General features: G+C 43.5%; 1 protein-coding gene across 11 annotated transcripts in view; it reads right to left on the bottom strand.

The window, feature by feature from the left end:
- FMNL2 (formin like 2) overlaps positions 1–27,177 on the bottom strand; it is a 145,348-nt gene that overhangs the window by 14,077 nt on the left and 104,094 nt on the right. For all 11 annotated transcript variants that reach the window (XM_057415693.1, XM_057415692.1, XM_057415695.1 and 8 more), the window contains 9 exons: positions 26,614–26,722; positions 25,305–25,381; positions 22,442–22,535; positions 10,057–10,131; positions 6,095–6,205; positions 4,640–4,789; positions 2,625–2,726; positions 1,344–1,659; positions 696–899 (listed from right to left, as the gene is read on the bottom strand). In XM_057415693.1, the coding sequence (XP_057271676.1) occupies positions 696–899; positions 1,344–1,659; positions 2,625–2,726; positions 4,640–4,789; positions 6,095–6,205; positions 10,057–10,131; positions 22,442–22,535; positions 25,305–25,381; positions 26,614–26,722 (1,238 nt within the window). The remainder of the gene's footprint in view (positions 1–695; positions 900–1,343; positions 1,660–2,624; positions 2,727–4,639; positions 4,790–6,094; positions 6,206–10,056; positions 10,132–22,441; positions 22,536–25,304; positions 25,382–26,613; positions 26,723–27,177) is intronic.

The following is a 27,177-nucleotide window of genomic DNA, read 5'->3' as shown; positions in this document are numbered from 1 at the left end:
GCCTGTAACCTCAGCTGTGTTGTGCCTTCTGTGGTTTTTCCTTTTTGTAATACACTCTGGGACCCTGGAGTTCCATGATGCTTCTAGCTTTCAGAGGAAACTTGAAAGGCTGGAATACTTAATCAGTTTAAAAATTAAAAAAATCCCCACCCTATTAATCAGAGCTCCTCAGTCTCTCTTTCTGGGCTCAATAACATGCTCTTGCGAGGGGGAGTGGCGTGATGCCAGTTAGCATTCACTTGCTGCCTGAGATGCTTGGCATATGTCAGAGTGCATAAAAACATGATCAAAGATGGTCAAGTAAGTTCTTCCTTCCTTTCAAAAAAATTCCCGTTTGCTTGCACAGATATTTCTTCACAAAATTCTCAGAAGAAATCAAAACCATGAAGCTTTGTGTTTCTTTCAAAACCATATTTTGTTTCCTTAAAGCCAAAAATGATCATGTTTGAAAAATATTTCTGGCAATAGCTTTAGTTTCACTGAAGAAGGCATCTCTTCCAGACCAAACCAAAACTGTCTTCTTGATATATGCTCTTTCCTTTTATAAATCCTTTCTGCTATAATACCAGTAAGAGATAACGGGTGACTAAGTCCCACCTTGGCACCCTGTCCACTCTAGCTGATGTGCCCTGACTTGCCTTTGCTTACTTTGCCAGTGACCCACAGCATACCAGGAAAATGGATGGGTGTTTTACCTGCAAGCCCTGAGTTGAACACCACAGTGGGAGAGGCTGTCCCGGGCAGCGGGGGTGCTGATGGCGGGGGTGGTGGAGGCAGCGGAGCTGCAGGAGCTGTCTCCAAAGCTGGACCTGGGAGAGGAGGTGGTGGTGGTGGTGGTGGAGGCGGTGGTGGAGGTGGTGGTGGAGGTGGCATCAGCACCGACACAGGACCATTTTGCACTACGAGATCAAGGAAAAATTAGGCATTTCAATGAACATAGACTGAAGTAGTACAAGAATGCTTACAAAATGTCACAACATCCACCCCCCTATACATCTCCTCCTTCACCAGACTGGCCCAAGCACTAGTGGACCCTTCCCCAAAGTACTTCAGTGCATTAACATGGGAGGAAACTACCTTAATGAAAGAAACCAGCATTTTTTAATGTTGACTGAAGGGCTCAGAAATGGATCAGACAAACACGGGAGCTACCCAGAGAGTGAGAGTGCAAACACAGCTGGGGACCTCAGCATCCTCAGCTCCTGCAAGGTGCCATGACCTGCAGGCTCATTACAACTGAAGGTGGTTTTATCGGCACAAGGCTGCTGTGACTGTCCCCAGCACAACAAACTCCACTTTCAGCTCCCAACCAGCCCGCATCTCAGGGACAAAAGGCTTCTTACCTGCCTCAGATGCCGCTGCTAAGGTGGGTAATGGTGGTGGAGGTGGTGGCAATGGTACTGAAGATGTAGCTCCAGCAACTGGTGCAACACATGTTCCAGACCCAGCCTCTGACCCTGCTGGCACCATCCCAGAGGCCAGAGCAACAGGAAGGATAGAGATGTCACCATCACCTTTCTTTTGGATCTTAATGGTTCCCTGCTTCTCCAGTTCATGGATCTTTTTCTCCAGTGTTGACTGTCGCTGGATGGCTTCTTCTTTTTCTTTCACCATTTTTCTCAAGGTATGAACCTGGGTATTTGCATCTTTGTAGATTTCCTGAGAATGCCACAGAAACAAGGAATTTGCACTTGTATTCACAGAACAGAATACCAATGTCAGAAACAGAGGAATAGCCTGACACTGGATGGTCACTGCGCCAGGCTGTATCTAACACTGAGCTCTGATGCAAAGCAAGTCTTCAATGGTGAGGAAGCATTCATTTTGTGTTTTTCCCAAGGTAGCAGCAAGGCTGTGTACAATACTGAGTCCTGGGAGAAATCTCACCCGTAGCCACCAACACCTGGGGGTGCAGAATTTCTCGTTTTTCCATGATGTCTCTCATTTCTTATGCTAGTCTTGAACATGTACTGTAGGTACGCTACCTCAGTTTTGACTTCAGCAGATTATTTGCCACCTTGTTGGTTGTTCTACCTATAAGCAGATGTTGGCCCATACAGGGAAGCAGGAACAGAGCTCCTGATCTAGAGAGGAGACTATGCCTGCACAAACCCAGGGCAGACCCTCTGAAGGAATCCTAGAAGCAGCCACACTTTCAGATGGCATTTAGGCTGAAGTTAGTTAATATTATATCAATATTTTTATTACTAAGTTTGTATACCAAGAAGTAATGTCTGGATTGTTCACAGAAAGCTGGCTGTGCTTGACAGCACAGACACAGGGCACTTGCTCCTGTCCTGCAGCTGCACAGCCCAAAAAGGACTTCAAGTCTACCTTGAATGCCCCTCCACAGCCAACCACGTGCAAAGCTCCAAATAGCGATGTTACAAACCAGAGCAATAGGATGGACCACATTCACTGATGCACTGGCACATTCAAAAAGCTTTTATGTTCATCTTTGAGTTCATGCACAAGTAACTCTACTTGAAATCTGTCCTAGGTTCAGAATCAGGAAGCTACCAGAGGTCACTTGTGCCAGAATCATTACCTCCCATACACCAAGTGTTAAGAAGATTGCTCTCCTGAAGCATGGCATCCAGCCAGAGCTTTCCCACTGCACTTACCCGAATCACATCCAGTTCTTTGTTTCTTTGCATAAGCTGTTTTTCCAGTTCCACAATCTTTGCCATGGCTTCATTCTCCGTATCTTGGAGTTTTTCAGATAACTATCATTCAAAAAGAGAAACAGATTATATAAGTGGGTAACAGTAGCTTTCTCAACCAAAATGTCAGGAACAGTTGGAGCAGGGGTAGATGGTAAATTACTGATCTTCCACCAAATCCTCTGCATGTGGTCAGAGGGTGCTGAGTGTCCTGCTGAAGGTTCTTCTGATGAAGAATGCTATTCTTCAGGTATTACCAGCAAAAAACCTGGCTGGAATGTAGCTATGAAACTGTCCAGGTTAAGAAAGCCTATTCTATAATAAAGCACTTAAAATGCAATTATTTCCATACACACTAAGTCTAATCTGAAACCCCAAAACCTCACAGAATATCACAATGGCACTGTTGCAAAACGAATAGACGCTGAAATGGTGGAATGTGTAAATATCACCTCTCACAAGGAAGTTAATTTGATTATTTATGAATTTATTTTCTTTTTTACTTCCACTGTCTTCTGGTTCATTTTCATTTTCTGCCAGCCCCACAATCCTGAGATCTGAAAGCCTCACAGTTCTTGTTGGCTTTTCCATCACCACCATTATCACACTTCCTCAGGCAAGGCTGCAGAGGTGAGGTGGCACCGGTTGCTGTGTTTTTGAAATAAAACTTCTATAATTCTATTATTAGCATTTCTGTCAACACATGACAGAAAATTACGTCCATGGGTCCTGGGATGAGTACAGTTTATGTAACTAGATCAAAACCAAACCCTTAAAAATGTGACACCAGAGTAAGCCATTAAGTTTCCAAAGAGCTAGAAGGAGATCTATGAAGCCAACACTGCCATTTCTACTGAATTATCTCTCACAGAGAGGCACCTCAAAGGGGTAAGTGCTGAATAGCAAGTTGTTTTAAGAACATTTATTCTAAGTGATGGCAATATAAGAATTGTAAGAGAATGATGAACCATTTATGATTTTTTAATGTATGGAAAAACATTTTGACTTTAAAAAAGCCAAGCCATGTTTTCTGGACTACAGTAACTGACAATAAGAAGGTATGGGACAGAAAAGCCGTGAACAAACAATGAACTGAGCAAGCACTAGTATCTCTTTTTCAGTCCCTTCCCGCTTAAGCCCACTAATGTGTTTTAAGACACTGATGGGGGGGGGTTATCTGCTCTATTTACCAGTACTGCATTACTAATGAATTTGCAGTTTCTATGTAAATTAGCTTCCCCAGCTTATGAAATAACCTTGCACAGAGGCTCTGTGTGCCAACTGACTCCACCTGGAACTGCAACCAAACTGAAGCTGAAGCCTCTGAAGCTGCAAACCTGCTGCACCAGGGCCTTGGGGACCTCTGCTCCGCTGGCCCCCAGGCACAGGGAGTCATCACCTCCCAGCTCACAGCAGCTTTTGGGGATAAACTGGCTGATGCTAATGAGGTGTGCAAGCACTGCAGCTGTGTCCATGTGAGCAGTCATACACTGCGGAGCACAGGCTAAACTATCCCTTGATGTACACAGAAACGCTGCGTCAAGCCCCATGTTAACAAGGCAATGCCATCCTTTGTAAGAAGCTAGGGGTTGCATCAGATAGGAGAGTAAATAAAATGACAGAATAAGACATTTTCTCATCAAGCCAATAAACAGTTTGTGAACAAGCCTTCGTAGCAAGTGGAGCACAGAGAAAATTAAACACACAGAATACGAGGTCCAAAATACAGCTTGAAAGCACCCAGGAAGTTTACCTGCCCGACATCTCCCAGATTCCTTCATTTGCCAAATACCTGATTATTCCCCCAGTGCAGAAGCATAGTAGTCCTAAGGCTTTTTCTAAGTGAACCTGACCCGAAAGGCGGTAGCCCTGCTGTGTCTGTGCTTCCACCTCCCAAAATAGGCCATAGCAAAGCCCATGCGCAGAGTGGGTTCCGAACTACTTCAGAGGCAAAGGTGATAAAGTGTGGTACTAACATGGGAAATGTTTTCTTCCAGTTCTTCAACTCTTTCCAGGGCTGCATTCTTGGTTTCAGCATCCTCCAGTAAAGCTCCTACATCAAAAACGTTATCCAGGTAAGCTTGAATTTGCACCTGCAGTTTATCACTCTCCGTGTGTTTCAGTTTCTGCAAATCCAAGAAGACAAGCGTGTCACTCAGCATTGGCAGCCATTCGCAGCAAGAGGGACGCAGACAGCAAATGGGGTGGGGAGAGCAGTGGGAGCTCAGGCCGCTTCCATCACCCAGAACACCACAATCTAATGTTAGCTGGGGTCATAAATAAAAAAGTCATTTTTTTTAAACCAAAAATCCAGACCTTTCAAATAAAGCTAAGCAGCATCTTATCTTGTGCTACTACAGAGGATGTTACTGCTTTCTTTTGTGCTTGCTCATTGACTGTGCAAGCTCTGAATGCCATGTCCCAGCTCTGAGAGAGTGCAAGGCCAGGGAGGCATGCAGCCGGTGGGGCTGGCCCTGCTGCTGCCCATGGTGGTCTCCAGCTCAGTGTCCAGTAGGCAGAGAGGAGGCCTGTGTTTGGGTTCAAAGCAGTCACATGGCCTGGAGCAAACCGTCCAATTGCTCCCACTGACCTTGCGTTGGAGTTTGCTGTGTTCAAAGTGATCATGCTTTATCTCCAAAGATAACACCAGAGCACCAGTTTTGAAATGCTCTGCCTGTTCCCAGGGGACTGCAGGGTTTGTGCCACACTGGGTCCCCAAACAGACCTGTGTTCAGTCTTGCAGACAGCAGAAAACCTCTCTCCTGGTTACTGCTGAGCAGAAGTCAACAGGGACAACTCAATCCCTCGTCAATACGAGTACCATGTTCATGTGCACTCCCAAGGGCAGGAACAGGGAGAGAAAGAAAAATACAAGAATGGGAAATACAAAAGCAGCTTTCTTCTGAAAGCAAGCATTTCCCTGAGGACACAAGAAAACACCTGGCTAACAAGAGAAAACTCAAAGGAGGATTTTTTTCATGCAGAGATGGAGGGGGCCCTGGCAGTATCTGAGCTGGGGTCAACACAAGGCTTGTAGCCCACAGCTAGAGGTCAGGGACGTGGCATGGGCGAGGACGACTGCGGTTCATCCTCCCTTTGTTATAAGGCAAAGCTAAAAATTTAGCTCCCAGTCTGTAATTGCAGTTAGTTGCAGCTGATTTTTCTTCTGCAGGGATGGCTCCAGGCCACAGCCCCCAGTCAGCAGCCAAGGCATGGCATTTTTAGCAGAGACCATGGGACAACCGTGTTCTGCCCTCCTAAAAGCTCTCGGGTGAGGGCTTTAAGGAGGTTTAAGGCTAGGCCGGGCAGTGGCAGAGCTGAGGGATGTGGTGTGGACCCACCATGGCTGTAGGTGGGCCTGGCTCACATGTGCCCAGCCGTGGGGAACAGATCTGCGCTGAAGAGGTGGTGGAGACCCAGATCATACTCACATCCAAGTACTCATCCAGGCCAAGCTTTGTAAATTCGTACTGCAGGTGGACTCTGAAGTTCATGTCCTCCACTGAGTGGACAACGATGTTGATGAATTGCATGCAGGCCACCTGTAAGGAAAACCACTGCACGTGAGAGGAGGCGTCAGAGGATCAGACACAACAAATGACAACATTTCCTTGCAGTTAGTACAAGGGGAAACTGTGATCTGCTGTTCTGCAGGTCTTTTCCAAGTTGGTGCTGGACTTGGGCTTACAGAACGTTCATCTGCTGTGATAAAGGGAAACATGGGTTCCAGAAATTAGTCATGTCTGCAGTCTACCTTTCCTGTGTGGTGGTGAACACAAATGCTTTCCATGCCAGCTTGCATAGCCAGACATTGTACAAGCACACAAGCTCTTTAAGAAAATAACGCCATTTCTACAACAGCTTGTAAAAGTGAGATTAATTTTGCAACTGGAATCCCTAGTTTAGGAAATGGGACTTTCACAAAAGGCACTTTGTTGTTTGCAAAAAGAATATTTCCAAAGCTGTGGTTTGGTAACTGAACCAGATCATAGGAGTCGGCATCCAAACATGTCCCAAACAAAGAAGGAAAGGAAAAGAATGAAGCGGGTTGCCAGTGGTACAAGCAGTGAGGGAAACCTCCTGCACAATGGCAGGAACTGGGCTACAAATCCCAAAAAGTCTGCCCTTTACTTGAATGTATGGCACAACCAAATCCTGCTCTGCACAAGTCTCCCCAGCCCACTTTCAGCTCACAGATCATCATGTCTATGACCCTCTGAGCTGCTTTAAGAGAGGGTTTGCCTGGTCCTTCCTGGGCTCCTCAAGGGCATAACCCTACCCTGCTAACAACACTGCAACTGAGGTAGTAATGTAGCTTTTCAACATCTACTGAGATACTTCCCAGATTTCCAGAATGAACCTGAGAAGATAAAATAGAAGCAACCTGATTTTACCTGCAGGAAAAGTCTCCAGGAGAGGAGACCCCACATCTCTGGATCACCTTTTGGGAAGAATGAACTGAAGGCCACTCGCTGGATCACCAGTTTGATACAGGAAACTGGCCAGTTTTCTGTGATCTCTTGCAGGGCCCAGAGGATAAACTCATAGGCAGGCATCTGCTCTACTGGGACCTTTGACTGCAAGTCTGGCTGGGATGCCCAGAGCTGCTCCTTCCAACCAGAGGTCCCAGCAGCTGCTGAGCTGCCACAGAAACTTTCCCAGCCAAACTGTCCAGTACCACCCAGCTTTGGAGGAACTGGGACCACAAGGACCCAACAAAGGTCAGTCAGAATATTTAGGTTACATCTTCCCATGTAGAACTGAGTAACTTAAACCATTCTGTTTCCAAAAAGACTTCAGCTCTAGATAATGCAAAGCTGTGAGACTCGTAACACAGATAAGTAAGATAATGGTCTAGAGACTCATTGAAGAACCCCTGTGATATCCCACCCCCACCTCTCAGTGTGTATGCATCTCTTAAATGAACAATCCAGTCCATGCAGTTGGAAACCTAGCTCCGGGTTTCAAGTCTTTGCAGGACCTTTTCCAGTTCCTGTGGTGAACTCTATTTCCTCCCAGTGCTGGTACTGGCCTTAGCCAGCTGAACCTTGCTGTCCTGTCATATCACCCAGAGCCAAATTCCCCTATTTCAAAAGTGCTTTTGTTATACTTGCTTTGGCTGTCACAACGTTTGGGCCAAATTCTCATTTCCCTTCTCAGATCCTTACATACACAACTAAGGAATGTATCAAGTGAAAGAAAACTAATCTAAGAAAGTTGCTTTTAAAATGAAGTAAGTCAATGTCAACAACAGGAACCTTCTCTAGAATACTTTTGCTTTTTTGCCGCTCTTCCCTCCCTCTCGATTCATGCAATTAACTGCAGCGCCCTCCAGCTCCAGTTTCCCAGATAGCTCTTGCCTTCTCCATTTAGGGCAGCATGAAAGACAGGTCCTGAGAGAACAGGTCTTTGTTTACGTTCAGTCGCTGCAACTCCTTGAATTACTTGAACTTTAATTTAACATCTGGGAGCCTGGGCTACAGCACCCATTTTACCCTGACCTGCGTAAAGGCATGATGCCTGCCCTGGGCACAGCTGGTGTGACCCGCAGGCTCCCGCAGCGCCAGGGCCTGCAGTGCTCCCTGTGTGCCCCTGAAGTGCGCCCGCCGGCTAGTGCCTGCCGAGCACAGCATGTGGAGCTCATTAGGGCCAGATGGCGACAAGAACAAGAGGACCTGCCAAATCGCTTGTCATGAGCCCTCTCTTCTAGCTTTAAGCTTGTCACAGAGTCAAGCCCCATAGCTGGTGGAAGCAGCCCAAAGATGCAGATTTTATTAGTATTTGGGCAAGACCTAAAAAACCTGTATTTATTCTTTTTCAAGCAAATTTCATCACTACTTTCAACCTATGGCCTAAGAGAACCAGGAAATTTTCTTAAATGCCGTCCGGATGTTGACTATTTACAGGCTTGTACAGACACACACTCACATGCATATTGCCTTGTATAGCCTTACAATACTCTTAATTAATATTTTAAACAACAATGAAGGATTATTTTATTTTTTAAAAGGCTCACAGCAAGGTAGCTGGCTGCAGGCTGCTGCCATCCTCTTGCTTCCAGGCTGCTCCAAGCTGTACTATTCTCCCACTCACCAAATATGATTACCCCTCTCTGTGAGCATGGGAGAAATGACTAAGAGTGGATGTTGAGAACTGACAAATCTTTCTGCTACATTATAGACTAAACGGTATGCACATCTGGGAATACTTAATGTATACTGTGACTACCAACATGTCCTTACTGGGACTGTGGTAACAAGGAACAAAACCAACTGTAATGTGTCAGAGTTACTGACAGCAGCTTGCTAAATCGAGTAAAATTGCAAGGATCACTAACTTTTTTTTTTTTTTTTTTTTTTTAAATAGAAGAAAGAGACCATTCTATCTTACTCATACCATCTCCTTTTTATTCTGCTGTCCCTTCAAGGGTGTGAGCCTGCCCTGGCCATCAGGGCTGCAAGACACTGACACTGGAGTGTACAAAGCCTGTAGGAAGCACCACACTGGACGCTTTAATGCCTAATTTCTGGCAGAAGGAGGTCTTTAACACAAAGCTCAGCAGTAAAACAGGATGAAGTGTCACAGATGTTTAACAGAGGCTTCCGGGTGGAAAGCCCTCCTGCTTTGCTCTCACCTCAGAAGAGGATCACATCAAATCTGAGGCACTGAGCATGAGCAGCATAAGGGAGGTTGCACTGACTATGCCAGCATTTGTTTTCTAATTAAGAATAGGACTTAAATTTCTCACACTTCTGACATGACTTAGACTTTAAAAAAAATGGATACAGAAGTATTTTTGATACCAGACACATAAGCAGCTGGCTCATCCTCACTGTCACAACCTGTGCCTTTCACGCAACGCCAACATGCAAGCTGGCACTGGTGTTTGTGGGTGCCAGCCAGAGCTTCCTCTCTCGCTGTTCCCTCTTGTGCTCCAGGGGAAGTGGATTTGGTGAATAATCATGCATATGAACACTGAAGAACTAAAAGTGGTGCAAACTAATGCTATATTTATCAGCAGATAAGGACAGACAGCAGCTGCAGTGAGTCTCTCCCACACTTCCCTGTCTGTGACTCTGAGGATGCTGGCACACAGACAGAATACATATCTTGATATTGCAGAAGCTGCTGCTTTGCCACAGACAAATAGCACACATGACCAAGAGGCTGCTCTCCTCTTACCTTCAGTATGGTACAAGGCATGTCTTGAAGACAATTAAATTGAACAGAAGCTAAAAATGAAACGTACATTATATAGATTGGAATATAAAAACATTTTACTGTGTTAATTTTAGGCTAAGGACAAGAAGACAGATACATCTCTGCCTATGACAGCATGACCAGACATAGTACACACTAAAACCAAAGTTTCCTGGTGATAAATAGCGCTCACCATGAAGTCTATATTGTTGTCTTCATTTCGGAAGTGCTCCATCAGCTTCTCAAAGCGCTGTTTCTCTCCACACACCTACAAAAGAATCACCATGTGTTAAACTACAGCTTGCAAGAGAGACCATGAAAAATGTTTAAAAAGCAAACACCATCTCCTTGCTCAAAATCTCTCTAACAGGTCAGGTACAATTATAAACCTTTGTATCTTTTCCTCTACAAAATTTAATTATACTCACTGATGGTACAAACATAAATAGTTGCACTAGGCTATGTCACAGGAAGACTTGGCCTCCCTCACACTTCAGACTGCCTTTCCACTGCAATATATTTTAAGAAGATGACCAAACTACTGGGAGGAAAACCAGAAAATTTTCACCAGCTAAACAGGGAGTGAAATACATCAGCGTAACTATCAGCTGGTCAGAATTACAGAGCTGTAATACAGGGGTGTTGGCAGAAAACACAAGCAATTGGAGGGAGAAATAAGATCTAAGATAAAGCAGGATATTGTTAAATCTTACTACTTCCCAGTAGCTTCTCTGGCTTAGTCCTACTTTTCTCAGCACACAATTGACCTAGAGTAATCCACACCAAAATCACAAGACATTAAGTCAGAAAGCAGAAGGGAGCAGAGATGAGCACCAGGAGGTGCATCCATCCCCCATTCTCTCTACTTAGCAACAGCAACTCCTCCCTCTGTGGTGCATCATTTGGGATATTTTTTCTGTCCAGACACAAACGGACTACTCCAAACACCTAAGCTGTAGGTCTAGGAGCCAGTGCAGGGAGCTGCCCCACACACAGCTGCCCCAGCATGGTCAGATGCAACACGATGGGAGAAATGTAAAGTGTTCCACATGTTCCCAAATTCACTGAGAGCTCCCTCATACCCTGCACCATGAGTTGACTTTTCTCACCTGCTGGATTTTCCGGTCAAACTGAGCAATGAATTCAGGAAGAGCACAGGCATGCTCTTCTGAACAAAGTGGTAACTGCCTGGGTAGGCACATCCGTGCACTAACAGTGTTCAATGCTGCTCCCAGCTTCACCCTCCTTAGATGCTGGCTGCTTACAGACAGACAGAAGGAGCTCTGAAAGAAGCCATTTTGCTCTTAAAGGTCCTGAAAAAGAGTCATCTGGAGAACTGAGACTTCCCTTCTACTTAGGAACAAAACCCTCAGTGAGCCCAAGGGGCTCCTTCCTTCCTCAACCAGATTTCACTGAAATGTCCCAGGAGCACTGGGAGATACTGACCAGGAGCAAGGGACACAGCAGTGAGACCTCCAACCCAGGCTGTCTAGTTAGGGTTGACTGGCCTCTGAGCAGCACACCCCTCTAGACATCAGCTGCTGTTTTCCTTAACAACCAGATCGTGGCCCAGTTGTTATATATTAGCCAGTGGATGGTAATTAGGGATAAGAGAAAGCACTGTTTGCTGCTTCTTTAGAAGCTGTCCTCTCTGGGGCAGGTACCAGTTCTTTGTACATATTTCTATGTTTGTGCCCTCCACAAGGAAACCAAATTCCCAACTAGGGTTTCTACATACTCCCAAAACTTTACAAAGTACGCATTATTATTACTATTCCTGTATCACCTTCCTCCTTGTAACTATATCTATCCTATAGTTCACAAAGTTTAAGGCACCGAGCAGACCTCACTGAAGTCAGAGTTTAGCAGCACCTGAACTGAGCTAATCACAAGATTTGCAAAGTCCTGCAAGAAATGGCTTGTTGAGTGACTTCTTGCCATGCTTCTGCTGTTACAACCGAATAAAACATACTTGTGGTGTATGTGATACGACTTCTGTCGTTCCTAAGCAAAATTGCCACAACTGTGTTATTATTCAGGTATTTGTGGTCAGTACCTGATGTCAATGGGAATTCTGCCACTGGATCTCTGTGAGAGCACAGGGACGCTGGTTATGATGAACTATCTGATAACATTACCATCAATATTCATGGCTATAATCCCTCAAGTTGCAACTAATGGGCTCTGTGTGGGCTCCACAACCCCTACTCACATAGCTCCTGCTAGGAGGGTGCTGAAGTCGCACACAAACACTTCCTGAAGTTGTGTTTAAATGTGTCCAACTTAACCTTAAAGACACACAATGTAGAATAAACACAAATAACAAAGCATGCACCCTCATGAAAAACAGATTACACTTGCTGGTCAAGCAAATTATCATGATCTTAAACCCAAAGGACTCTGGTCTCTCTGCAGTCTATGCCATGAAAGTGGTTTTGAAAGTTTAAACACCTTCACAGGGGCTGTTCTTCATGGCTCATAAAACACACATTAAGGTCTAAGACAGAGTAAAATGGAGCCAAGACAGACCCACTCTTGGATGGAGCAAGTCTCTTTTGTATTACCTAGCCTGCAGCTGTGCAAGGGGTGAAGCATGCACGACCTGTCTCTGCCTAACAGAGATGGGGGGCCTGGGACATGGAAAGGATGGGGGAGTTTGGAGAGCCACTGCCATTCAGCTTCGGGATGCAAATTTTCAGTTTAATCTTGAGCTTTTCCTCTTAATGCTTGCAAAGCCTCCCTGCAGTGTCAGGAATCACCTCACTGGGATATCAAAGCCCAAACACTGCATGCAGACTCCCAACAGAGCAACTTCAGCAGAAACTGAGAGCAAGCGAGCCAGCCCTTGCCCCAGCCTTCCAGTGTGCTGCGCTTTTCAGCAGGTAGCTTAAGACTCTGGTGAAGAGTCTTAGGCTCTGCAAAGCTACCAAATGTCCAAACTCAAATCCAAAGTGGCCAGGAGCACCCTTGGAAAAACAGGGAGAAGGGAGACCATCATGAGCATTTTGGCATGGCTACCCTGGTTTCACAAGCATGCAGTTAAAAGCATGAGGTGGGATGAGTGCACTTAGCTCATCCAGAGCATCTCCACACCAGATATCACCAGTGCCTGTTGGCATCCCATCCGTCTCCCCTACTCTCTGCATCCATGACCAGGTATCATTTTGTCTTGAAGAAACTCAAGTTCCTTGAACATGCAGCAATGTGACCTACTCCCACCACGAATGCCCTACCAGGCACATTCTTACTCAGGGCCCACCGAAAGTGATCCGGGCAGGGTATAGCCTGCAGGCATGCAGCTGCATACAGCTTTGCTGTGGCATATGTCCCTGCCAAGACACACATGCTTCCACGCAGGAGCAAAACACCCTTCAGGAGGGAAAGAGACGAAACTCAGAAAAGACCAGCCTCTGTCAGCAAGAGCCAGAGAAAACTAGAATCTGGCTGGGTTTCAGGAACCTACTGGCACTGTAGGGATCAAAGGCAGCAGCTGCCCACTGATATAATTTGATTTTGGAGGCATACGCTGGGCTTGATCCAACCCTTGCTCAAAGCAAACCCCAGCAACCATCTCCTCTTGCATCATGGGCTGCTTAGGTGCACTTATCCTTACGTTATCATCCCAGGCCACTTTTTTTCCTACCATAGTAAATGGAACGGTATTTCAGTTAGACCCACTGCAAGCTCTGCCAGCACTCTCCATACTCTCCCCTCCCCACAAAACAGTTAAAAATCAGCATCAAGAAAGAATAAAGTAGGTTCATCTCAACTTTGAGCTCTAAACAATAGCATCTCTCTTGTACCCATTTCAGAGAAAATTATTTGAACAAAATCATGTATTGTGGAAAGAAACATAACAATGGTGCACGCAATCACTCAACAATAAAAGCCAAAAGGACTGATTTCTAATGTAAACCATTCCACATGGATGAGGAAAGCTGATATAAACAACTACAAGCCATTTATGGCTGATTAATTAAATCAAGGAGCAACCTGAAGTGATACAGCCTCAGCAGAGAACTGCTGATCCAGGAATGCAAGCAGCCCTGGCTAGCTGGAATACAGGAGCTTATAGCAAGAAGAAAAGCAACAACAACCTGCGGCTTTCAGTGGATACTTGCAGCTATTTCACACTATCATCGGATGAGTCAGTGCACTTCCATAGACAGCGAACTGCCTTTCATGAAATGATATAATTTATCCTGGAAGATTAAAGAGAGTGAGACTATAGATGAAGCCTACAGCCTGAAAATTGGCCAAAAACCAAGATGAATGCTGAAATCAAATCCCACCACATAAAACCATATGTTGCCATTTATATTTGAATTAATTTCCAGGGTCTGTCATTTGAAAGCATGGCTGGGACTAAGAAAGGCTGATCTTTCTTTTATTAGCATTATTCGGTGAAGAAGCAAGATTAAATGGGTTATCACAGCTATAAATAAACCTTCTGTCTCTACTTACACTGTGAAAAAACTTTTTAGGTTGCATTAAGCCCATGTCATTCTAGAAGAACAATGTGGCCTTATGGAAAACCACCCACGATGGGTCCTTTCTCTGGAAAGGCTTTGGGTGCTAACAAAGTAAACCCATCACAGATCTATTACGAAGGTAAAATACAATCCTATAAGAAGGTAAAAAGAACCATTACAAAAATTTAGTGACAATTATATCCATATCCACCTGGCATGCAGCTCAGGTCATACAGCTCACATCCAGACCACCCAAAAGCAAAGTCCAACTATGACAATCCTTGCATTGCTCCTGCTCACATGGCTGTATTACTGTAAGATGCTCCAAAAAGGCAACATGGACAGACAGCAAAAGACAACAAGGGTATTTTGGAAAAACTGAAGATGTTTTCGTGTGCAGTGTCAGGCAGAAAGTGAAAATGCAGGCTGACCAAAGCATGTCCATTGTCCTCCTACCTCAAACAGCTATCTAACAACACAAAGCACCACTTCATCTTGCTGGAGAATGCAGCTCCTAACCTCACCACAAGCAAATACAGCATGCTCAATACGGAGATGGCAGCAAACACCAGCAGTATTTAAGGCTTTGGAGCTGCAGCCTGCTGGCCAACAGTACAGAACGCACACTACGAGATGCAGCTGCCAGACTGCTCTCTTCTCCACATCCCAAATTCCATACAGAAAATTAAATCATTTTGGCTGTATTTACACTTGAGGTGAATATGTTCTGGCATGGCAAAGGCAGTTAACAGTGATCTCAAGGCAGGGAAAACAAACCCCTTAAAATACCTAGACCTTAGGAAAGGCTTTGCTACACAGGACATTTTCTGTCAGTGCAGATGTTAAAATGACTACCTATGTGTTGCCCAAAGGTTGTTTTAAGCTGCTCTCTCCTCCTTCAATAACTTTTGAGTTCTGTAACAGCAAGAAGTACCAGCACAATTTCATAGCAAATATGCACTGTGTAGATGAACATGGCCCATACTGGCTGTGGTGTTATAAACAGGCTGATGTATACACAACCCAAAAATATTCATGGGACCCTTTGTGAACCTTTTCTCCTGTCTGTGCTCCTTTGTCTGGAGGGACAATGCTGTCTTTCTCTCCCCCACAACAGCCCACTGTGATCAGCAGATCCCACCACCGGCAAGCAGCACTCCACAGGAACACTTTGTTTGGGCTGACCATGCTGACATTTTTGCAGTTTGCTGAAGAACAAAAAATGAGTTTTCCCATAAGTTACTGGTTAAGTAAACAGTTATTTAATACTTACTAGGTTAAAATGCCCTTTACTTCTCTACCAGCGGGGTTAAGACACTCTCAAAATACTGCAGTGCAGAAGATAACAAATGCATTTACATTTTCCAGCACTTACAGTTTCTTCTAGTACTGAGTTATTGTAATGGCTGGTAAGAATAATTCAGAACTGCTGTTTTCAGTGCTGCCATTCATCATTCAAATAAGATAAATCTGACTTTGAATTAAGCATTGTGAAAATTAAGGGGTGAACAATATTGTCTCACTTTGCCAGAGTGAAAACAGGCGGAGGTAAACAATGAGGTTCATTTGCCACGCCTTCAGGGTGTTGCCCAGCAATTCAGATGAACCCTCTGAATTGGCTTACAGATGACCTCTGTAAATTCAGCATTAATAGTCACAACTGGGTGATGTGTGATGGGATCACAGTTCTTCTCACCTGTCAGATATTTTAGAGCAGCAAACATGCAAGTCAATTTAACTGATGTGAGAACAAGAGGGAGCACCATCGTGCCAGACCCAGCTCCTCTCTCATCCCCTGGTCTCCAACAAGTTAGGTCAGCTCTTCTCTCCCCAGCACCTAGGGAAGTTCAGATGCTGGAATAACCACCAGATGATGAGATTTCCCAAAATTTTTTGATTGCCTGAATTCCAATGTATTTTTTGGCATTTCTTTTGGTCTTGGAGCAAAAACAGTGCTTACACTCACCTTACTGAATTCAATTATTCTGGTATATGCTTGTATAATAAGCAATTTAACTCTTTTGCTGGACAAGAGCCAAAGTAAGGAAGTGTTTGCTGCAGACAGCCAAGATTATTTCTGACTGGCTTTCTGTCTCACTACAGATCCCAGTCAATTCTTTTGCCTCCTCAGTTCGGATTAATTTAAAAACTACTATTGTGCTTATAAAAAAAAAAAATGGAAGTGGAAGAGTCCTCTGGTCTTCTCCCAGAAATACTGAGTTGTAGTGAAAGTAAACTTTGCTATATCTAAAATGGAGATTAACAAAAAGCTGCCTAAGGATCTAAGATTGTCCTCCTTTAAATGTTAGTCCAGAGTGCTGTGAAGTATATTCAGAAACTGTCATTTTCAGATCTTAACTAAAGATGAGGAAATAAATATTTGCAAAACAACCCAAAACTTCTTTGTTTTCATTATGCAACTGCATTAGTGCTGTTGGGTTATGATTTTTTTCAACATATCTGTAAACCTATTGAAGCTATTCATTTATTGGCTGCTATGCTTCCAGTAAATGAAAACCATGTAAATCATGTAAATAAAACAGCTAACTAGAAATGCCACAAAAAAATTCAATTTTGAAGCAAGGCCGTAAGTGAGTTGGAAAACACTCATAGCCTCAACAAGCCTTAATTCTGTTGAACTAAAACTTTTGTGTTACTTCTATTTCTGGATGTTCTCACCTACTTCATAACCTGTCCACATGATTTCTGTGCCTCAGGAGACACCCGCCTATGGGGATTCCTCCCCTGCCTTGCAGATGGGGACAGTCAGTAATCAGCCATTTATTATCCCACTGATGAAGTCAAGCCACACACATCTGCAGTGTGCTGAAACTTCCCCCTTCAGCAGCTTGTTACATTTTTATTTTCCCCCAATTCAAAATGCCAGCCAGGTAGAAAGATGAATTTTCCCATACATTGTTTCCTGGACCAAGACCTGGCAGGGTTCAGCTGACTGGGATTACAGCTGCACTCTCGGATGGGAAGTGCCTGGGTTTTCAACCTACGGCAGACACCTTTATCTCACCACAGAAATTTTGACACAAGAATAGCAGGTTTGGTTATCCTCATACACTTTTTTGTCAGCTATGTAAAATCTTTTTTATCTTCCAACCAATATCAATTTCAGTCAAACATTTCCTGAGTATTTTGCTCTTGGCATACAAGTTATATATTAGAAGTATCCAGTCCATGGCAGTGGTGATTAAAAGATCTTCTCAACCTGTAGCATCTCATCAACACAAAAACATCCTTCCTTGACAAGGCAGCTATGAACAAAAGCAGTTTGATTATGGCAAGATGTCAGTAAACGGACACCAAGGGCAGCTTTGAACAATGCTCATTCTGGGTTCTGAGTGAGTTACCACCTCATGGTTATGCTGTGGTTTAAGCAGCACTGTCTCTATGCCACATCTATGTGAAGTAAGCAGAAGGGAGTGTGAGAAACCACACACTTGCATCATGCTGGCTCTCGCCATTTCTGATGGCCACGGACAGATTTACCAGGACACAATCATGCCTAAGCTCCAGTAGTGCACCTCTGCAAATTCCAAGCAGCATTTCCAGGAAACAGTAAGGGGAGTAAGCAATGAAATAATGGTAAAACAAAGGTTTATTCTTGGTGGTAAAAGACCAGCTTAATTCTCTGTGTTCCCACACAAGCAATCACACTATTAAAATGAATTAACCACTCTGAATAAGCATTAGGAAAATACATTTTATTTTCCAACAGTGCCCTGAGCCTGTTTCAATTTAAGTGGGGCACAAGCTCTTAGCATCTGGTCTGTGACTCTTGGAGCTCCTCTAAAGCTGTCTTGCAGCTAACTCTGCTCTCCTTTCTTCCCCTGGCATTCTGCTGAAATGCATTTGCTTGTCCTGTGACACAAATCTGAGGCAACTTGGATAAAAACGTGTAGCCAGTTCTCACAAATCCATGGAAACAAGCACAAAGGGCCAAGACACTGCTGAGGAAGCCCACTGGCAAGTGGGTAAAGGCAGGGGTTGTGGCTATGCTGAGGAGCTCAGCCAGTCAAGGCTGCAATACCCCACCTCAAGCAGTGTTTGCCTTCAGCGCAAGGTGCTGGGAATAAGAAGTGGCTGCAAACAGAACCAACAGCAGGCCACAAAGGGTCAAAAAGATAAGGGAATAGCAAACACCTGCAAGTTATGCGTTACCTGTGGCACAGTAACTTCAACTATTTGCAATAAATACAGCAGAATTCAGTCCAGCATCTCTCCAAAAAAGGAAGTTTCCCAGGTGCAGAATGCAGGCAGCTGGAGCACGCTCAAAGCCACTTGCAGTAGTCAAAGGCAGTCCTGCTCCTGGCAATGGGGCTGAGCAACAGCCTCCAGCACCACCCCAATGCTCTGGAACAGCTCAGAAGCTGTTTGAGGCCTGATGACACCCAGAACAGCTGCAGCTAACCCAAAACTTCTACTGGCTTCCTGGCTAATCAAGCTCCTCACAAGCAAGACCTGACCATCCCACAAGTACAAACTTGGCCAAGCAGCTGAGGCTTATTGTCACATAGAGGCTAAGAAGCACCTAGACTTCAAAAATGATGAGAGTTATGAAAATAACATCTTCAAAAGAGAAACGTGGGATAGTGTAAAAATCCACCTTACTCAGGGACACATAGTGTCAGGGTCTTTGCAGGTTAATTTGAACTTTCTTTCCCATATAGCACAAGACTTCCTGAAAATGGATAGAGCTGAATTCAAGCTGGAAACTGAGCATGATTCAACCAACGTCAGCACTGCTCTGTAAGGAACAACCAAACCCAGAAGGTGTGAGTACATTTGGGGCATCTCTCTCTCATAGATCTGGAAGCTGCTTTTCTGTTAATGACAAATACTTCCAAAACGTGGAGCAGAAAGCAGACATGTGCACTAGGAAAGAATGAGCTGAACCATCCTCTGCTTGTACTATCCACATGCAAACTCCTTCAACATTACACAACACAATACAAAGACAGATGAGAACTGGTATGTCCCTTGAAACTCTCGATTCATTCTGTACAACAGACACAGATTTCATTGTAACTGCTTCCTGCCTTTTGGCAAAATTAATAAACAAATGTATTCAACAGCTCTGCCACTCACTGGCCTGAAACACGGGTCTCACTTTTCCTGCCGCCAGTGCAACTACGTGAAGCTCCTTCCCTAACCTGGTCTCTATTCCCTGTCAGTAACAATGGTTCTGTATTTTTTTTCCCCTGTTGAATTCAGCTTTATTCAATTCCATCTCAAGCTTCTTGTTTGTTGTACCTTCTTGGTGGCTTCCTAATAGCCCCATGTCTCTGTTTTCAGAAATGACTTGTACAACATGATCTTAACCCTGTACTGAAAAGCGAGCACCGAGCTATATCTGTAATGTGCAGAGCCAAGTCCCCTGCAAAGAGAAACAACCCGAGCACAAGAATCAGTGATTTCAGGTGAAGGAACTGGACAAGAACAATTTTCAAGAGACAGCTTAACAAAACAAACCGTCCTCCATTTGGGCCCAAGTAGAACAAGACTGGCCTGTAAAAACATTTTCAAATGAAAAGTCATTTTCAAAAAGAATTCTTGACAAGATTCATATCAACCGTGGTTTTCCAGCTCAGTCAGACCCTGAGAACCACATTCTGTTCTCATTTACATCAGAGCAAAGCTCAAAGCTTGATGAAATATTTGATGTTCAACCTAATGTAAATGAGAGCAGAATTTGGTCCAAAATATCCTGTTTTCCCTACTGACTTTATTACAGGGTAAGTGTAAGGCAGGAGTTCAGGTTTCTTTTGAAGTTATTTTATGGCAAGGAGATAGAGTGGCACAGATCTAGTTCAACAAGTCTAATCTGTCCTAAATACTCACACAGTGCCTGATGAAAGACCACAGAAAAGTTATGCAGCCCTGCAACGCATAGTTACAGAAGCCACACAAATATTACTGAGCTTACAGCAATTTAAATTGGAAGTATACTGCTAGAAATCTAACCCGGAGTACTTTATATGTCAGCAACTGAGAGATTCTCAATATACCAGTTGAATGAGTTATAAACATGAAAACTTGAAACCATTACTGAAAACTTGCCTAGGAGGAAACTGGAAAACAACAGCACAATTAGATACAAAGAACAGCTAAATGCAGAATTGAGAAAAAGTGAAATCCCCTTCTTGCATACTCGCTTCACCTGCAACATCCAACAACAGCATAATTAGATACAAAGAACAGCTAAATGCAGAATTAAGAAAAGTGAAATCCCCTTCTTGCAAACTCACTTCACCTGCAACATCCAACAGTTCTGCTATAGCAAACAACTTGATCAAGCACAAACAGGAATGGAATAAGTAAATAATGGCAGATAAACTGAATGTTTTACATAGGAACTTTTGAATGTCAGCAGGAGAAAAGAGAGATGACAGAGAAAAACTTCACTAAAGACATCAGGAAGGCAGGAAAGTAAATGGGACTGTATACATCCTTCCCTGTGATATGTGAAGGGCCTATTTAATGAGGCTTACAGACCATCTCAAGCAGTGGTGTTTTGCCCAGTTTATCAGTAATCCCTCACACCATCCTCCCTAATGAGTCATATTTCTTCTATAGTATATTGCCAGAAGAATTTAAGACTGGAATAACAGCATTGTACCTTGCATATTTACAGCACTTTCCCCATTTAAAGCACTTCTCTCATATTACCCAGTTGTTCTTCTTAACAACCTCATCTGCATTTGCTTCCGTGATTCCCTCATTTCAGAAAGGTGCAAAGAATAAGATACTGGCAGCTTGCCCAAGGCTACAGATGAATAAACTAAAGAACCAAACTACAAGTTCCAGTTCTCTGCTGCACTACAGGACTGAAGACCTTTCCCCAGCTGGAAGCAGAATGTCTTATTTCCATGTTCTGACCATCCCTCCCACTGGTATAGCCCAGAAGCAAAACTTTGTACATGGTCACACAACAAACACTTCCAGCTCAACTTCTACTTCACAGCTGGGGAAGCCTCCCCAGCAGCTGTGCCATTCCCATTTACCTCTCTCCTTCAGTAGCTCTGCACACACAACACAGCTAGGACAGCTCTAGTCTTGCAAAGCTGAGGTTTCTACAACAGGCCTGCACTGGAGATTACTTCAGACCTTTTGTTTTGGCTCTGTATAATGATGAGCACCTCAGAAACAAAGCTAATTGTCTACAACATGCAATTATTTACAGGGAATGTAAATCAGAGATTGGTATCTCCCAACCAGAAATAATTCCCCAAACAAAAAAAAAGCAAAAAAAATAACAACTTGGCTTGTTGATCATCTGCATTAACCCACTTAAAGGAACAGCGGCATTAAGGAAAAACATGCTACATGTTTATACACAGTCCAGTCAGGACTCATCAAGTCTTAACAATTTTTGAGCTGGAAAGTCTAGATCCATTTTTTTCTTTGATAATATATTCACACATATAACCAATATCCAAAATAAACTATAACAGCAGCTTTCTAGGGCTTGATTCCCCCACTAGTGCTTCTGAACCTTCATACAATGTTCTCAAATCCCACCAACTACTGTATGCAAACGTGATACACTTGAACATATACACCTATGAATGACACGTTTCTGTCCCCCACTTGAGGGAACTGGAATACCTGTATTGATTTCAGCAGTCAGTGTTCCATCACAGAGACTTGATTTTGTAGTTTATTCACAAATAAAATTCCTACTGATAGTAAAACCAGGAGGTTTGGGTTTCAAGAGCTTCTGTAAACACCTCTGAAAATGGGAGACCTTATACACCATTCCTGGTTGTTTCAGAGATATAAGAATTGGAGTAAAACTCTCAAGACCTTCATCAATTTTTCACTTCAGGAACACAGCTTGACTGACCAAAATGTAAAGGGAGCAATTCACAGTCTGGATTCATCTTGTTGGGATTATGGCTCTTACACCCAAACATGAACAAAATGATGGCACTGACACCACTGTCTACTTCTTTGCAAATCAAAGTGACTTAAGGAAAATCTACGGTATTGGAAAGTCTTTACTCTAGGAAATCTAGCTGAATGAGAAAACCATAGCCAATAGTAAGAGGACTATCAACACACACCAAATTCTAATAAAGCAGAATAAAGTACCTCCTTAAAGTTATCGAACGCCGATAAAATGATTTCATGTCCTCCTCTGACAAGGCAAACAGCTGCTAGAAGTTCTAAGACAAGGGCCTTTGTCCTGTGAAGAAACAAAACAGTAACTGTCAATGATCATCATGTGCTGAACCACCTTCTTTCTACCTGCTGGAAACAGATGTGGAGATATAGGGAGACATGATTTACATCCTGTGTATTTTTAAATCTCCAAAAACTAGTAAACCTGCAAGATGCATCATCCAGGGCATTTTGACTCTCCCAGGATCATGCAGCTTTGCCCCAGTTTAATGCTACTAAAAACATGCAAAACTTTAAATCACAAACTGCATTTGTGGAAATTCAAGCAAACCAAAGGCAGTTGCATAACTCTGGTAAAGGCAAACAACATCAGCCTTTGATAGCTTGTTCTCCCAGGGAGTTCGCCTGCACAAACCCAAAGAGAAGGCAGTTTTACACAAGCCAGGATCACCACACATCAGCCATTAGTCTTCACGGCAACACAGCCCATTTCACTAAGCCCAGTTTTTAATGAATGTGCTTATAATTCAAATCTGTATTTCTCCTGATACAAATCTGAATTATTTTCTACAATTTGTATTATTGATAGCCATTAAAAAAAAAAAAAGACATGGTTCACTGCAGTAAATATAGATGCCTTAGCATGTCTTTCCCCTCTTGAATGAGAAATCTGGGCAACTCATTGACTGCAGCACTATTAATGAGGGAAAACAACACAGGCATATTAATGAGGGAAGACAACAGAGTACTGAGAGAAAAGCATGCAACAGACTCAGTGTAACCCTAATATAAACCATCCCCAGTATTTTCTTACAGGGTTCACGTAAGGCAAAAGCACCAACTGGACTTTATGGCCAGATGAGCTTTGAGCAGGTAGTAAAATCATGCAGACACATGAAATTAGTCTCATGCTAAAGCATTTACTCAAACCAGATGTTACAGAAAAAGAAATACCTTTTGGCTCTCAAAGTGTCAAGGTTATCTTTGGAAACCAGATAAAATGTTCATTTTCCTAGGAAATTTTAAATGTATAGTTTTCAATTCTTACTCATCCTTTTTTTTTTCCTGCCACAAGAAGAAAACTCAAGCTCTTTCAGATAGCATCAAGGAGCTCTTACTACAGATCTTATCCCCTCCAACGGCAGGCTAGGAGCTGTGTGTGTGGAGAGAGGGGAGGGTGATATCTGTGGGCAGTGCACTCAGGGGATGCCCAGGTCTCTGGTGCTACCCAGAGCATTCACTCAGCAGCTGCCCACACATCTGGGGTGGAGACAGGGAGTGGACAGGTACAGCTGTGTCTGTGGCATCCATATGGGCACAACCAGAGAAGAGGGAGTCCCTACAGTCATCATTCACCTGGCCTGCTAAATCCTGCAGCACTCAGCTAGCAGCATGAATGGTCTGGGAATGGGATCACCTCTGCAGCATCTCTCAGAGCTGCTGCGTCCCTTTTTGCATACCCCAACCAACCCTAAGCAATCAAACCTCAGGTTTCTTCAAGAATTATGATGGGGCTAAAACAAAAAAGAAATCAGTTTGGAACAGCAATAACATTACGTTTTGTCTTCAGCCAGATTTGAAAGGAATTTTTCTTTTATAAACAGAAATTTATATAACCCACTTCTTCGAAAAATTAAAACTCCGGCTCTCTTGATCATGATTTCCAGGCACAGGACACCAAAATTGATAAAAACAATAAATTTCCTATACCCTTCCCATTTATCCCATGCCTAGGCTCCTAGGCTTGCTGACTTAGGGCTAAATGAAAGAAAGGAAGGAAATACCTGCTTCCATCAGGACAAAATTTCAAGCAGTGAAAGACAAGCAGACAACCAATGCAAAGGATATATAGATACACACACACATATATAGTGCTCTTTAGTTTTGTTTCATCTTCTAGTTTTACCTTTCCTTGCAAACATCAGTACGTCAGATTTGGTTTCATTAGACATGCAAGAGGTTCTTGGCTCCAGGCTTTGCTGGAAGTGGCTGCCAGGGTCACAGATGTGTGGGGGAAAAGAGGGGACATAGCTTCGCAGCCATCATTTCCCCTGCACAATTACAACATCACTGCTGTGGCTGAACAGCAACCCAATACAGAACGAAAAATTTCAGACCTAAGGAACTTTTAGACAAAATTCTGTAAAGATTTTCCTACTCTTCAGGAAAATCCCATGCTAAGCTGCTCATTATCAGCAAGATCTGCTTTGCACTGCAATATTGCTGGAATGCTTAAGCACCAAACTTTCACCTGATGATCTTAAGGTCCTTTCCAACCCTAACTATTCTGATTCTGTGATTCTATGAGTCATAGAACCATACAAAGGTTTAGACTGGAAGGGACCTTAAAGATCACCCAGTTCTAAACACCCTGCCACGGGCAGGGACACCTTTCACTAAACCAGGTCGCTCAAAGCCCTGTCCAACCTGGCCTTGAACACTTCCAGCAATGGGGCAGTGACAGCTTCTCTGGGCAGCCTGTGCCAGTGTCTCATCTTCTCTCTGCCATTTTAAAGCCATTCTTCCTGTCATCTCCCTACAAGCCCTTGTTACAAGTCCCTCTCCAGCCTTCTCACTGGCTCCTTTAGGCACTGGAAGCTGCTCTAAGGTCTCCCTGAAGCCTTCTCTTCTCCAGGCTGAATGCGCCCAGCTCTCTCAGACTGTGAAACTAGATGGCAACTGCTCATCTATTTGCACAATTACACAGATTTAAGCCAATTCAGAATGAATTCTGATTTTTGCTATGGGTTTATTCATAAACATACCCCTGCAAAACTTTAGGTACTCTTTATTTGCCTACTTCTTAAACTCTCTAAAAGCAAGTGCAGCGTACCTGGGATTCTTGTTGTTCAAACTTAGTGCAATTTCATTAACAGCATGTGGATGCGACATGACCATATTGAATCCATACTGAAAAGAGAAGGGTAAAATATTATTTCAGTTTTGAGACTGAAATTATTACTTTTAAAATCCAACACATTACATATCTCTGACCATATCTGAAGGCAGTCTATCACAACACTGTAAGCCAAACAAAATGTTGCAGAGTTTACTAAATCAACCAGAACATTTCCATATACCACCGTGCCTAACAACTGCTCTGCCACAGTGTCAAAAGTACTTGGTTTAGCCATGTCAGCCAACTAAAAGGGGTCCCAGAGCTGCTCCTACACCATTAACAACCCCTCTGCTGCTCCTTTCCTCCTCTCCAACTCCTTTTAAATTTTGACAGCAAACTATATAATTAACTCTCTAAAGAGGATTTTGCAATTCAGCGGCCAAAATCTCTTCTTTTCCAGGACACATGCTGCCATACAGCAACTGCATCATGCAGTTTTTGCACAAGTACTGCTGGCTCTGCTCTTAAAAAATGAAAAAAGAATTCCTTTGGAAAACACAGTATTGGTTATTAGCACAAGACCATTGTTGGCATCCTTCCCATCAGAGGTAAGATACCCTGTAAATCCCAAGGAGCTGGTATCCCCAAGGGCAGAGTTAACATACACAGCAGTATTACAAATACCTTGTATGACTGTACAATTTGTAATAAGGGTGTTCACCACAGGCTTTCTTTGAAGCACATATTTTTAGCTACTACTGTTTTAGCAAAAAATCCCAAGTCTCTGAAGCTACGTGGGCAGGCCATATGATCACAGCATCCCTCTAAAGAGAAAAAAAACCTCTTGAAAATAAGATTAGCTTTGGTCTGTTTTATTCTTTGACTTGCAGTTACTGCAATTACCTTGCCATAAAAATGTAACAAAAGTAAAAGCTTGCACCTTCAATCAGTGTATAGCTCTTCTGAAAAATTTATGCATTTCCTGTTAGTACTAAATGCTGAGACAAACTAACTTCAGTTGTGTAGCTGCATGTCTAATCAGTTAGTGCAAACTGCGCCCATCACTGCAAACAGGAATTGGCCCAGCATGCACATGCTCTTGTCTATATGTATCTTTACACCTGTACTAAATCATCTGCATGGGTACACAAGGACTGTGTTATATTGCTTCCCAGCCATACTGCCTGAGTAGGAATTTAAACCTTTGCATTAGTTTTTCTTCAACAATCAGCCACTAATCTTTTCCTCCCCCCTCCCAACAACAAAACAGTTATGTGATCCAAAAGAACAAAAAGGGAAATACCTGGTAATTCATTATGGCCCGTAAACACATGATGCAGACATGAACATCATCTTTTTTACTCACTAATCTGGAATTTTTTAGCGTTCTTCGGCTTGGCAAGGTGTTATACCTGCAAACAAAACCAGCTCTCATCAATCACAAGACTATTTTAAGGTGGTAAGGATAAAGGAATATGAAAATGCAGACATCTTTAAGTTCTGCAGAGCAGACAACCATCGGACAATTGCAAATAAAGCGCAAAAAAGGTCGTGTGCTGTTTACACACTGGCAGTGTAGGGAGCTCAGGATGCACAGCTCCACGACAGGCTGCTAGCCACCCAGCCCCAGGCCAGCACAGACCACGAGATGCCAGTCCCAGCCCTTCCGCCCAGAGCTGCCCATGCCACCAGCCACAGTGTGACTTGTCTGGAGCCAGGTACCTCCGTCTCTCACAGCATGCAACATGGAAAAAATTATCCACCCACAAGGAGAGGTATTCCGGATTTTTTTCCCATGCAGTTTACTTCGCATGAGCAATGGCACAGGCTTTTAATGGAACTGAACATTTGTAGGCATCAGCAAATG

The sequence above is a fragment of the Pezoporus wallicus genome, unplaced genomic scaffold (assembly GCF_028554395.1).
Source record: "Pezoporus wallicus isolate ANWC-B61680 ecotype Strahan unplaced genomic scaffold, APGP_CSIRO_Pwel_v1 contig_736, whole genome shotgun sequence".
In the NCBI taxonomy this organism is placed as follows: Eukaryota; Metazoa; Chordata; class Aves; order Psittaciformes; family Psittacidae; genus Pezoporus; species Pezoporus wallicus.
This window is presented reverse-complemented; position numbering and strand designations above follow the sequence as displayed.